Source organism: Micropterus salmoides, unplaced genomic scaffold (assembly GCF_014851395.1).
Source record: "Micropterus salmoides isolate LMB-PRFRI ecotype aquatic unplaced genomic scaffold, ASM1485139v1 Ms_hic_scaffold_23, whole genome shotgun sequence".
NCBI lineage: Eukaryota > Metazoa > Chordata > Actinopteri > Centrarchiformes > Centrarchidae > Micropterus > Micropterus salmoides.
Window position 1 is genome coordinate 9383674 of NW_024041484.1, and position 14042 is coordinate 9397715.

The 14042-nt window shown below is 41.3% G+C and overlaps 1 protein-coding gene across 2 annotated transcripts in view; it reads left to right on the plus strand.

The window, feature by feature from the left end:
• Window positions 1-3093: 3093 nt before the first annotated feature.
• gramd4a (GRAM domain containing 4a) overlaps window positions 3094-14042 on the plus strand; it is a 55801-nt gene continuing 44852 nt past the window's right edge. The window contains exons 1-2 of one of the 2 annotated variants that reach the window (XM_038738572.1): window positions 3094-3499; window positions 12095-12308. In XM_038738572.1, the coding sequence (XP_038594500.1) occupies window positions 3471-3499; window positions 12095-12308 (243 nt within the window). In that variant the 5' untranslated portion in view covers window positions 3094-3470. The remainder of the gene's footprint in view (window positions 3500-12094; window positions 12309-14042) is intronic. The other variant, XM_038738571.1, reaches the window with a different exon arrangement.

Consider the following 14042-nt stretch of genomic DNA (forward strand, 5'->3'; position numbering starts at 1 on the left):
CTCTGTGAAAGAGGAAAACTTACTGACTGACAGGAATCAGCAGGTGATGCTGGGGAACATCATATCCAGCAACCAGGCTATTTAGCTGGGGTGTGTGCTCTCCCCACTGCTCTTCTCCCTCTGCACCAACGGGAGGAGGAGCTGCTGATCCACTTCTACACAGCCATCATCCAGTCTGTCCTCTGCACGCCCATCACTGTCTGGTTTGGATCTGCCACCAAAAAGGACAGGAGCAGACTACAACGGACAGTCAGGTCTGCAGAAAAAATCATCAGTGCCAACCTGCCATGCATTCAGGACTTATACATTTCCAGAGTCAGGAAACGGCAGGAAACATCACTGCAGATCCATCTCACCCCGAAAACAACCTGTTCTAGCTTCTCCCCTCTGGTAGGTGCTACAGGTCACTGTATGCCAAAACCAACAGACTGAGGAACAGTTTCTTCCCACAAGCCATCACTCTGATGAACAGCTGATTTCTGCCTCACAGTGTCAGGAACAACTTCTGTGCAATAACCCAGTAACTGCCTATTCAGCCACCTGTTTACTGGCTAACACTTATTATTTATTCATCATTCTCTATTTCAGAGCTGTTCATACTGTTCATATTGTAGATACTGTATACCAAATCCACCTACCTCAAGTACATAACACCTGCACATAACACTTATTTATTCCAGCATTCTTTGCACTGTGCTCCATCACACTGTGTACATGAGTACATGTAGACATGTATGTGTATGTGTACCTGTATATCTAATCCACCTCCAACATGTACATAATAATAATAATTTTACTCCTGCATCCTTTGCACTCTGCTCATTACACTATTGTCTCAATCTGTCTATATTGTTTGAGTTTATAGTGTGTATAAATGTGTTCTCTAAACTGTAGCCTGTGTGTGATTTTATTATTGTATAAGTAAGCACATCGTGAGCAATCCTGAGTCAAATTTCTCAAATGTGTACACATACCTGGCAAATAAAGCTGATTCTGACTCTCATTCAATGTTCACCAGCTCGCTGCTAAATTTGTCTGGCTGCTGTTTGGTGCTGGACAGGCAGCATAAAGTAAGACGACGAGCTGAAAGATGCTACAAAGGTGCGTAGATCTACGCGGAACTGTTGTGTGATAATTCTCTGTGGGTTCATCACTACAAGCGACCCTATAATAGCAGTCATGTGACCCATTGCAAATATAAAAACATTGATCATAAACAGTCTGATGTTGCCTGGAAAAAAAACAGTATGTCCATTCAAACCTACATTAGTACAGGAAGTCAAGAGTGCTTTAAAACATAGTCCACCAACCACTTCAGTACTTCAGTCAGGTGGTGCACAGCAGATAGCAATCTGTATTAATAGCTACATTAATGTGAAATGATAGCTAAGTATTATAATAAGTGGCATTGAAGGATTGCCTATATTTTTGCTTGAGTCACACTCTTCAGTTTCCATGCTGCTTTTCATATCATCTGATAAGTAATGCAAAGTACAATGGGACATTTCTCTAGAAATCCAGGACTCTAAATATACCATATCTGATCTGGCAAGGTCTGCAGAAAGTACTCATGGACCTGACATGGAAAGTCCTCTCTGTCAGACATTTGCCTACACAAATGTGAGGGTAAGCAAAACATGCACTGACACTCTTCATCAGCCATTTATAGTCTCCAGCAGCAGGTAAAGCCAAACAAACATGGACTGCTCATCAATGTAAGCTGCATCTGGGAAATGGTAAGACATAGCGTTGACTTTTTCTGACTGTCTGTTTTTAAATGCAGAAAGCAAACAAGAATAAAGAGGAAAAGATGATAGAAGTCTGATCCACTTTCATGCTAACATGTTGAATTCTTGTGTAGGCTGCTCACAGACAGTATGTTTGTAGTGAGGAGGTGGTGGCAACATGGCAGCTGCAGGACAACAAGGCCAAAGCTCTAGTGAGAGCAAGACTACACTGATCCTCACTGGCCTCATTGGTAGGCTGCAGACAGAAAGTACTTGTGATTATATCCCTGTAATCTATGGTCTCATCTCAGTGGTCAGGAGTCAGTTGACTCCTGTTTCTCTCTCACTTTCTATCCATTTCGCTCTTCGGTCCTTCAAACCCTTTCTTCTTTGTCCATCTGATCCCAAATTCCTTCACAGTGTAAGTGCAGCGACAAGAGGATTGTCAGAGGAATCTGTTAACTCAAGACCACTTCATCAAGACAAGAATCATCTCATAGACGGACAAAAAGAGCATGCAAAGGTTAGTGATCCTGTTTTTTTTTTTTTAATGATGTTTGTAAAGTACTTTATTTAGACTAATATAAATTAATGTTATTATTAACCACAGTAAGTTCATTTCCTCAGTATTGTTTCTGGGAATTTTGGGTATTTTGCAACCTTGGGTATTTTATATTAGGCAATTGAGAAAGGACACATGTTTAGGCTAATTTCAGTACTTATTTGACCCAGTATTTTCCCCACCAGGATTCAGTATTTTCTCACCAAAATGGTATTGCTGTGTGAGTGGAGAATGCTTTGAAACAGCACTCAGACCTTTGGCAAATGGAAGAGTAACGCGGTTTTACTGTTCTGTAAATTTCCTAGAAATGATAAATGAAATAATGAAATGAAAGTTCAGATTTAGTTTATTTATTTGTGTTCATTTTAAGAAGAATTTCGTTAAATGCTCAATACTTAGTTTAAATTAACACTTGCAGAAAACTGACCAAATAATGACTAATAATGGGCAAATATAGTGGGTGGGTGTCACTATACGACAAATTACACCCATGGGACGTTTTTAAACATGCATTCAAGCATTTTCATACAGTAGTATGCTTGCATAGAGGAGATATAAACCAAGTTGATAGCACCACAATAAGAGTCAGTGGGAATATTACAGTATAATATTACAGTAACATTATTATTATTATTATTATTCTGGAGTGATTTACAGTAGCCTTATGCTTAATTACATTATAATGAGGCCATTGTTTACCCGCCTGTTTATTATTTAACAGTAGATGATAGCTGCAGCCACAGGGCGGTGGTAAGGAGAGGTGGCTGTGTTTTCCGCTCACATCCCGTCTCTGAAGCATCACTCACCGCTAACGGCCCCTTTAAGAAAGCAGCGCCGAACGACACTGACGAAACCTCCTCGGCCCTGCTCAGCGCTCCCTGCCCGTTTCTGCGAAATCAACAAGAGACGAAGGCAAGCTAGTATCCGCAAGCTACGACCAGGGGAAACTCTCCAGACAGGAGGGGGACGCAACTGGTTTTTTTCCTCCCGCTGTCCGCCTGGCTAATCGCTCAGCACTCAAAGCAGGAGACGACATTCAATCGGTGTACAGAAACGAGCGGATATCGCTGGGATGGATGGACCAAGTGAGCAGTTTTCGCCGTGAGACTGGCGCTAATTTGGACGTCCTGAGCAGCAGGTGTACTGAAGGATAAAGCAGACTAAAGGCAATCTCAGTGTTCATGAAACTTTGCTACGATTTACGTGCTCGGTAAGAAGACTTGTTTTTTCTCGTTATAACGTTCATCAAATGTCTAACTGCTAAAAGAAAATTAAGGGCTAACGTTATTGTTTTATGTCAACCGCCTGCCACACTGTCTCCTCGGGGTCAAATAGCGGATTATATGGTTTTCGTGTTCTGCCACCTGATGTTACTGATATAAAAAAAAAAAAGTCCGACCGTTCAGGGGTTTATTGAAACCGTTAACTCGAGGCCTAACGTTAACGTCAAACTCCAGCGTTTAATTCAGTCGCTGACTCCACTACTAAAACATAACGGACACATTGGGGACGTTATTCAACAACGCAGTTTGCGTTAACGTTAGCTAACGTCTTTGGATGGAGTCGTGAACATCAAAGTCTAACTAACAGTCGCCCGCTGTCGTTACAGGTTTTTTCCTTTTTTCTAATTCACACGACCGTTTCGGTTTTTGTGTGTTGAATCCTCAAACGCCCACTTTAACCCTAACTGATATAGCCTAGCTAACGTTACGTGTTAATATTTTTCAACGGATTTTGGGCAGCCATTGTTTCACTGTTAGATTCATGTTCATACACTATGGACATTAACTTGTAGACTTTGCAAACTTGCCCTAAACTCTCATCACTGATATAGCTAGACATTATCTAAAAACTTACAATATTTCTTATGTCAAACTTGCATAATGTGCCTGCAAGTGCATCCTGATTTGAATTGTGCTGGTGTGTTCACTAACGGTAGGAAACCCCCGACATGTAAGTTCCGATTTGAGAGTAGCTTACTTTTCTAAAAGGTGTTTTCAAACCAAGATTAATTTCCCATTCTTATGAGCTTTTCCTGCACTGAAGTGACCAGCTTGTTCCCTTCACACAGAGTTCAAATGTGGTTAGACTATGACCTGAGTCAACATTGCCCATCTAATTTGATAGAGAGAGAGCCGATGGACCTGTTAAGAGGGCATTGATTGTTTATATCCTTGTTTATATAACTGCATGGTGAAATAATAGCACCAGAGTAGAGGGAATGCTGCGATCAAGACGGTGAGTGCAAGGGCAGGGTTAGAGGGTTGTTGAATTCCTATTATCCTTTTTCAAAACATGTTTGCTAATATCATTGCACTGACCTCAATTCAGCCTTGAATGCAACACAAGGGCATACTTTAATGATGGCCAGAGCAGTGATGACATTTTTAAAAAGAGCACATGGATATTGGTTGCTTTTTGTTGTGTACACTTTCTCTCATGTCTCAGAACAGAGGTGAAAAGCAGAAAATAAGCGAAAAGGGACAAATCATAAATCTGCAAACACAAACTGGCACATACCATTCAAAGGCTGCACTAAAATAACGTGGACATGATGTTGGCTTTGAAAAATGCACGTCATGACTGACTTTTATTTTTGTTCAGCCAACTACGTGGTTGGCCTGAGGGTTGCATTAGTGGGCCAGAAAAAAGATAGTGCTTTCTTCTAGTTCTTACTGTTTCTTCATTATTCTTGTGTCCAATTTTGTTGACTGAGACTCTGCTGAGACCCTTGTTTAGCCTCCAACTACAAACAAAGCAGAATGTGTCTAATAGGTCTAATTAAAGTTTATCATATCTGCACCCTCCTCTCTTCCTCTTGCTTTGTCCCCAGGCTTGACATCAAATGAAAATAAGTGGCTTGATAAAAAAAACATTTACAATAACAATGTGTATCGAGACTGAGACTGTGTTCCAATTTAATACGACTTTGTAGCTACTTCTATTAAGGTTTACGATTTTGTCCTAAGTTAGAATGGCACCTGGCAGCGTACTTTGTCTCATTACAGGCAGTTATTATTCAGCATGGCAGTAGCCTGGGTGTTTTTTGTTTTTTCTTCCGACCATCTGTTGCCTGTCACTTCATTATGAATGCCGGGAAAAGTGAGCTAAACAAAAGTTGAATCTGCTTCTGGGAACATTGACAGTGCTGGCAGATGAGACTTTTTAAAGGACATGTTAATCCCTCTCACTGTCTCACAGTGTCTTAGGAAACGTGTGGACATTTAGATCAGCACCACAAGTGAGGGTGCTGCTGTACTGAGCCTTGTTTCTGCAGAAACCAAGAGCCCTGGGTAATGATGACCAGAATAGGGCCTTGCATGGTTTTATGCTGCACATTTAAGTAAGAGCACTTGTTAAAGTAAACGAGGTTCGAATCAGTCACCAAAGCGGAAACACTACACTGTGGTCATCTAACAAGCCGTTATTATCAAACTTTCTGTTACTCTGAAACACATCCTGGCTGCCTAATGTCCCAGAAAATACACTCGCACAGAAAGTGGCCTACTTGTGCGAGTGCTCTAGCCTGTTTTGTACTCAACAGTATGTGGTTGTTTCCACTGCCCCCTCCCTCTCATGCATGGTTGATTGGCAACAGTCATATAGGATGTAATCGTAGAAAGAGCTACTCAGATCTCACGTGGCTATACTGTACCAATATCCTCTTAAAGATGTAGATAGCCATGGGTGATAGTTAGGCCATGCACCTGAATAGTTATTAAAATAAGATGAGAACACTTAGGTTTATTAGCCTACCGTTCAGTGTACACTGTAAGCTAAAGTGATACTCCGATGAAAGCAGCCATGCCCTGATACTAATACATAAAAGAATGTGATCACTATAATAGCACTCATAAAAAATGCATAATTATGGTTACCAGCAAGGATGTACATATGAAAAAATTGCAGCTTGGTGAATACAAAGGGCTGCTCAGCTAGAATGAGAGTTGCTTTTCGATTTTAAGATGTAATGACTTGGAGCGAGACGCGAGACGGTCCCAGTGCGAGACGGTCCCAAAGCCAGCACACAAGCTACAGACAGTGAAACTCTCAACTCTCCTGCCGCTATAGCTTACATCATAACAGGAGCGTATCTTGGTGAACTGGAGAGTAAGCTGAATGTCCGTGGGCAAGTCATTTAATGTTGCCTGACACACAAATCATGGCTGGAACAGCTGGAGTACGGTTGTGTGGTCGGGTGCCGGCCACTTTGTTTCCCTTTTCTAGAGCCAGGGCTATGTACAAACACCGGACTTTTTTACAGCGCACACACAAACCGACAAATTCGCTGAATTAAACAAAAAGACATGGATTGGATTAGAATCACTTACCACACCTGCAAAAAACACTAATTGACCCGAAAGCCGCAAACAGAATGAGTAAAAATACAGTGGTTCCAGCTTCTTAAGTTTCAGTTTTTCTTTACGTAAGTAAACTAAAATAGGTTTTACGGTCTGACTCTGGGCACTAGGACCTTGGGATGACGCTGTTTGCTTATATTGTACTGACCAAAGGATTAGGTGGCCGAGATGTGTCAAAGAACTGCATAACCAAAATGTTTTGCAAATTCGAAAAACACAAGGACATTAACAGAAAAACAAAACAAACAAAAGCCACAATATAACAGATGTTGACAATGTAACGAACTGACTGTTATTGTCGGTGGACTATCACTGTGTACACATGCGTAAGAGGAAAGTTATGGCTCGTTTGAGAAGAAACATTGTTCGCTAGTTAACTATGATTACTGTCGCTATGTGATTGTCACAAACGAATAATGTTGTCAAGTGTCTTTATATTTTCATATTAATGTACTCTGCCATTAAACGTCAGGCCATTATGAAGCGCAAACACACACACACTGATGAACGACATGTGGGCGGGACTGATGCAGACAGACAGGTATGTTTCTCTATATCATACTCGCATTGTTTTGAAGCGGAGGCTAATGTTTGTAAAATGTACACGCATGGCGAATCGCACAACTATTTTATTACAATCAAAAATTAATACAGTAACAGCTGAACTTAAATGGGTAGTCAGCTCTTTGGCTGGCAGCTGGCTCTTATGGAAAGCTCTATTAGACTACCTCTTACAGCTTGATGTCCATAAATGACTGGCTGTTAATGCGAGTGTGACCAAGAGTAACCTCAAGCTACTACAGGTCATTAGCAGAAGATTACTAAGACAGACATAAGCGCGCACACACACACACACACACACACACACACACACACACACACACACACACACACACACACACACACTCTCACTCAGATACAGTATGTTAGGCTTGTACAGTGGATACACACTGGGCTTGTAAAGCTACTCACCCTTAACTAATGTATGCAGAAACAAACAAACGCTCTCCACCTGTGTGTGTTGTCATTTTGTTTTGGGTGCAAATGTTTGTGCATATCTTTGCCTCTCTGTTGCAGTGTCTTATGACTGCACCAGCCTCTCCCCTCGCAGTTGTGTTAGCAATGACTAGGTTCAGGTGGATGGAGGTGTCTTTATGTTTGTACATAACGAGCAAATATATCACAAGGCCTTTTTTTTACATAGCGATCAGACCTTGAGCCAAAGCCCCTTCCTCCTCCACCATCTCCTCCTCCTCCTGTTCCTGTCCTCTCTTTTAATCTTTTCATTCTCCTATTTAAGATAGTGTTGTGGTTGAAACTGCCTCTGGACCAGAGAAAGAAATCTTTAAAATGGGAAATAAATAAAGGAGAGGTAGCCTGAAGAACACTGCAGTGAAAAGAGGCAAGGATGCATGGGAACAAGTAATGTGCTCTGAAGTATAAGCTTTGTTTATACAAATTATGGCTGTTTCATAAATATTAATAGCACTTACTTACAAACTGAGTGCAGTGTGATTTGTTTGTTCCATTTTCCAATGGAATTCTGAATGAAAATCTCAATTTCTTTCTCGTTTTCAAATTGGTCAATCCTGTTTTCATTAGTCAGTATTGTTATGGCTTGATTTAATGGTAGGTAACTGTGCTGACCAGCGGCGCACTGAGCTGTTGCACAGAGCTGGCTGTAAGTGCATTCAGATGATTATTGTGGGAAAACATTTCATTGTGACAGGTGTCCTGTCCTGTGGAAGTGTTTATTAAGCTGCCGCTCACCATGTTTGCGGTCACCTCGCAGCGAAGAAAGATCGACCCAGTCACCTGTATATTTTCCACTTCTACCCATGTCAGTGGGTTGTCTAGAAAATAAAATATTTGTTTCTAAAATTTTTAAGTTCATGGACAAAAAACCTGTCAGAATACCTGTCTGCTTCCCTGTGGGTACATCTCAATTCCCTTATCCACATTACCTTCACTTGGGCCTTTTCCGCACATCCTCCTAGTGCCTTTTACTAAAGACGCAAGGAGAGTCTGTCAGTTGGTTTCTGTAGAATCTTTTGATTCCTTGGAGTGAGCCTAGTATTTCCACTTTTTTGTTTTGCCACATGCCAAATTTGTTATTTGTGTCTGTATTTAGTGATATTCTGCTTGTAAATGTATTATTTAATAATTCAGGATGTGATCAGAATAATATGTGAAAATGTTTTAGGGTAAAGGGATTATGTAAATATAGTATATCTCTCATTGCAATACAGTCAACTGCAACATACACTTGTAAAGGACATGTACTGTATAATGACAATATTGGGATTATAATTTTTTCTGTTATTTTAATATGTATATCCGTATGCAACTGTTGCAAAATGATTGGAAACCGCTCTTCCTTTTTCACAAAAAACATTCCCAAATTTGGCTTCTTAACAAAGAAATTGTGTGTCTTCTGAAAATCTATCAATATCCAATGAGTGAAAAATATACAGCACAGCTGGTTTTTGGTTGCATGTCACTTCACCTCAGTCAGCCACTTTTGGTATGTGTTTTCTTCCAAGTTTCCGGAAGACTGCTGGTTGGATCGTTAACCACTCATCCTGGCAGAATCTGTAGAATTCAAAGTGGTTTTCTTGCATTGTCTTTTCAGGGCTGTCAACACATTTTCAATGAGGTTGTGGTAAGTACTTTGCGAAGGCATTAAAACATTCCCAAACCACTTCCAATGTTTGTTTAGGATCATTGTCCTATTGGAAAGCCCCTTCACGTCCAAGATGGACCTGAAGTTCCAAGATCATCAGTGACGTGGTGCTTTCTCAAATCTGTACTGGCCTCTTTGAACTTTTCCATTGTGATGTTAGTGGCTCAATCTAATGAGTGCATACAAACATGCCTTATTTATACAAGAATCACCAACAGGAAGTTTAGAGGCAGGATTAGAGCATCGGAGTGTCGGATCAATTTCCGGGTCCTGTGAAGATCGAGGATTGTGGATTAATCACATAAGGGATTTGGAATGTTCCCATTGTCTTACTTGCAAACTAAGTGACTGGGTTAGTGACTTTCTTTTCGTTTATTCATTCTGCCTCAACCTAAATGAATGCATTGGCCTAGTCGTCGTACAAAAACAGGCTGGTTGCCATTCCAACAACAAGCCGGTCATCTTCATCGGTTAACCAATCATTCATAAAGAAAAAGACAGGTTATCAGTCAGATAACCATTTTTTGCAGTGTGACAACTAGTCCTCTAATCAAGCAGATTAAGTCATCTCTGAGGATTACACGAAGAACACTTAATCCCTTCCCAAATGACAAATCACTGCAGTCAGAAAGCAACACAGTCATGTTGACAACACATTCAGTTGCTCCATGCTTGGCTGCTGGAAATGATGATGGATTGTTGTGACATTCTTTTGGCATCCTGCATTCGGTCATATCAGGAATTACCTTCTCGTAGTACTACAGGGGAGTCTCACTGTTGTTTTTTTCTGTCAGCATTTCTCATTCAATGATAGGACTTAATGGAGGTGGTGGCTAGAAAGGCAACACTTTGGGTGGAGTCAGAGTTTAATAGGCTGGGGACATTTGTGACCTAGTAGCAGTGAGGAGGCTATCATTAGTGTTTACTTGTAGGTTCTGCCAGTAACAGTTCAGCACCTGTTGTGGTTTCAGAATGGCTCCCCTTTAGATGGTAATCATGATCTCTACCACATTTGTACAGTAATTGGCTTATATTAGCTTACTTTTGGCAAACATTAATGAGGTCACCATGTCTGTATTTAGTTTCTATGATTGGGATTAATTTTACTGCAGTATCAGACTACTGCTGCTGAAGGCAGGGGAAAAGCTGCAGTAGCTTGACTCTTATGACTCTTGTGTTTGACGACAAAAACACGCCCTGTTCTGTCATCGTTACACCTCGGCCCTTGATACCAAAACACCACCATTAAGCCTTTCACAGCCTCTCACAACTACTGCCACCGCTCCAGCTATATAAATAAAATCAGTAAAAAGGTCAGCATATCTGCTGCAGACAACCGTTTGCCAGAGGAGTGAAAGGATGTGGTTGTCATGGCTCTAATAGGGTTACTGGTTCCATCTTCCCGTGTAGGCTGAAGGGGAGAGCAGAACGCAAACACTGATGAGGTTAGAGACTCAGTAGAATGAAAGGTTAGAGGTTGGCGTGTGTTATGTCATATGTTGCCTTGGGGAAAATGTGGTACGGAAATTTGAATGGGTGTAGGGATCGAGCAACCTCAGATTGAGATAAATACGGAGTTTGCAGAGCTCATAGTATAAGCTATGAGATGAAAAACTGAAAGCATGACTGTAGACTCTTAGTCTTGTTTTGTCAAAAATGCAAAGATACTGTTTCCCACAGAATGACAGACAACTTCTATTAGCTTAATTCTTATTTCACCATTTTAATTCTTATTTTAGTCTTTGTTACTCACTAATAGAATCTGCTCCCTTTCCTTTCAGTTCTCTTTTCCCCACACTCACTCACGCACACACCTACATCACTGCTGCAAACACACCAGCGCGCTCTCTCTCTCTCTCTCTCTCTCTCTCTCTCTCTCTCTCTCTCTCTCTCTCTCTCTCTCTCTCTCTCTCTCTCTCTCTCTCTCTCTCTCTCTCTCTCTCTCTCTCTCTCTCTCTCTCTCTCTCTCTCTCTGTATGTGTCTGCTCTGTTGACTTTCTCCATCAGCAGTACGTTTATAAAGTTGCCGAAAAGAGACAGAACTGGTCTTCTGGATTTTTTACCCGCAATTCTGTTTTCAGCAGCAGGTGCGCCGCATGTGGAGGAGGCTTGTTAATGATGTAGCCTATCAAAATGAAACTAATGACATCTGTAATATGTTCACTGTTGCTATACCTGGCCCGTGCTTGTAAAATATCCTCTGTGTCTGCGTCTTGTAACGTAATGAATAACAACTCTCTCTGTTTTTCTCTGCAAAATGCTAAAAGTGCTCGCCAAATATACCTGGGTGGCCTGCCCAAGTAAGGTCTGTCTGTGGGAAACACTGCTGTGGGTATTCAAAGGAGATTGTATGTTGTTGGTAATCCTATAATTGTGTACTTCTGTAGCCCCAATAGCCTCTTTGGACCTGGCCCTCTTTCATAGCTCAAAAACAAACATAATATTGTTTCATAAGGTTGATCATTTCCAACGTTTCCTAATATTATGAGTGTTGCTTACATCATTCTGACGACATGTTTCAGGGATCCATTACAGAAAATGACACATTAATGTAGTTTGGGGTCTCTGGGACCCCAGCTGTAAAACATGTATTTTTGTATGCTCTATATCTGTGATTGGTGTCAGCAGTACTTTCTACACAACACTACCCCTCCAAAATCTAATATATTATTTTCTATATATGGGGTTTTGATATGGTTGGGGAAAAAAGTTTTTCACACAGCCATACTAACAATACCCATTGTGTTTTGTGTCCCCATAGGGTTGCCGTCCGCCATGTTAAGGTAAAGCCCAGGTGCGCGGTGTTGACCATGCTAAAGCGGCTGGACAAGATCCGCTTTCGAGGCCCCAGGACAAGAGACGACTTCCCGGATCTGGCCGAGTCGCCACCTGCCTCCGACAACGAATGTAGCGACGAAATGCAACTGAAGCCCAGAGCAGCACTGCGAGACACAGAGGACCTCCTCCGAGACCCTGTGAGTGCTTACATATACTGTGTATGTGTGTGTGTGTGTGTGTGTGTGTGTGTGTGTGTTTGGGCTGGGCTCTTGACTTGTGGCCACATTCGCAGTTGATCACGTTTCATGGAGGAAGCAGAAAGGTGTTTTTTCTTTTGTTCTTTGATTTTACCTAGGTTATACTGATTCCTAGGTTATTCCCTTTTTTTTATCTTTCATTCCATTTCTCTTATATTCTGTCACTCTCCCTCTTTATATCTCTCTGTCTCTGTATTTATCGTCATTATCATACTGAGTAAATGGTTATCTTACTTTTGGTTTTATATATATGCATTTAGCCTAGACTGGCTAGGACGAACTAACATGGCTGCATTTTTTTTCATGTACTCATGAATTATTCTGTCTGAAAAGGAAGCTCTGATGTCAGCGAAACACAAACAACAGAGGGAGGGAGATGCACTAACCCCTGTTTCGACTTTCTGATGTTGTTTTAGCATCTTTAGCTTGCTTAATAAATGTTTATGGCTAAAAAAAGGACACTATTTTGTTTGATGTAATCCCACTTGTTTTTGTTTATACTGGGGAATGGGAGGGATTGTCATGATAAATAAAAATGACAATATAGCAATCAGCAGCAGACAAGAGGAGAAATGGTGAAAGCAGTGGCGAGATGAACAGATATTGGATAGCAGGAAGGGGATGAAAAATGGGAGAGAAAAGATTAAAGCAGGGAAATTGATAAAAAAAGACTAGAGGACAGGAATTGAGCCTCAGATGATTGGACTCTGAGATGTCTAGAGTGGAGGAGATGAACTCCCCAGCCTAAAAAAAAAAAATCCAGATCATGTTTTCAGATATTTCTTCCTCCCACGCTACATACTGTTCATATTTCATGATATCTGTAGCTCTCTCACCCTTTTGGTTGACTAAAACACCAGTATTGTCGTCATCATCATGCACTTGCACTGATGGCAAGATACCAGGATTTAAAAACACTGGATTAGTCACTTGATTGTATAATTTCCTGAATGAAGGCCCCAGGGATCTTGCTTCATTTTCTCTCTTTGTTTCTCCTCAAAAAACAGAAGATATGACATCTGAATAAAAGCTGCAGAAGGCTAGGTGGTAAATGTGTGGTACTTAAAGACAAAAAACATCACCAGGCCTCAGTGTGCCCACAAGAATAAAACAGTATTAAATGTGCTTTTTTTCTGTGATTTAGCTGACTATGGCCACTTTTAGCATACATGTGGGCATGTGCAACATGGATCTGTATTTGCATGTATGCCCTTGTGCCCGCCTGGTGTTTGTATGTCTGTATGTGCAGTGGTGTTTGCCTACGTTGAATACCAGCCAACAGGGAAGGCATCGCCCACATCGCGGCACTGATGAGTCACACTCTGAAGGCCCAAAATAGAGCAAGCTAGCGCCTATCACACACACACACACACACACACACACCACACACACACACACACACACACAGCATGAACTTTCTTTCTCCCATAAAGCTTGCGTGGTGGAATTCTTATCTTCCTTGTGAAGTGCCCTTCATAGGTCTCTACTGACACAGTGGAGCCCACCTAGACGGCAATGATACCGGTCTCTTCACTCTCTAGGAACATCACCTTCGTTGCCTCATCTATTAAAATGAGGGCAACGTGTGGCCTTTGGCTGCAGAATACATGCACTGAGAGTTTTTGACAAACTAGCCTGTGTCATCCATACTAAATAGGTAGAATGTCACTGGGC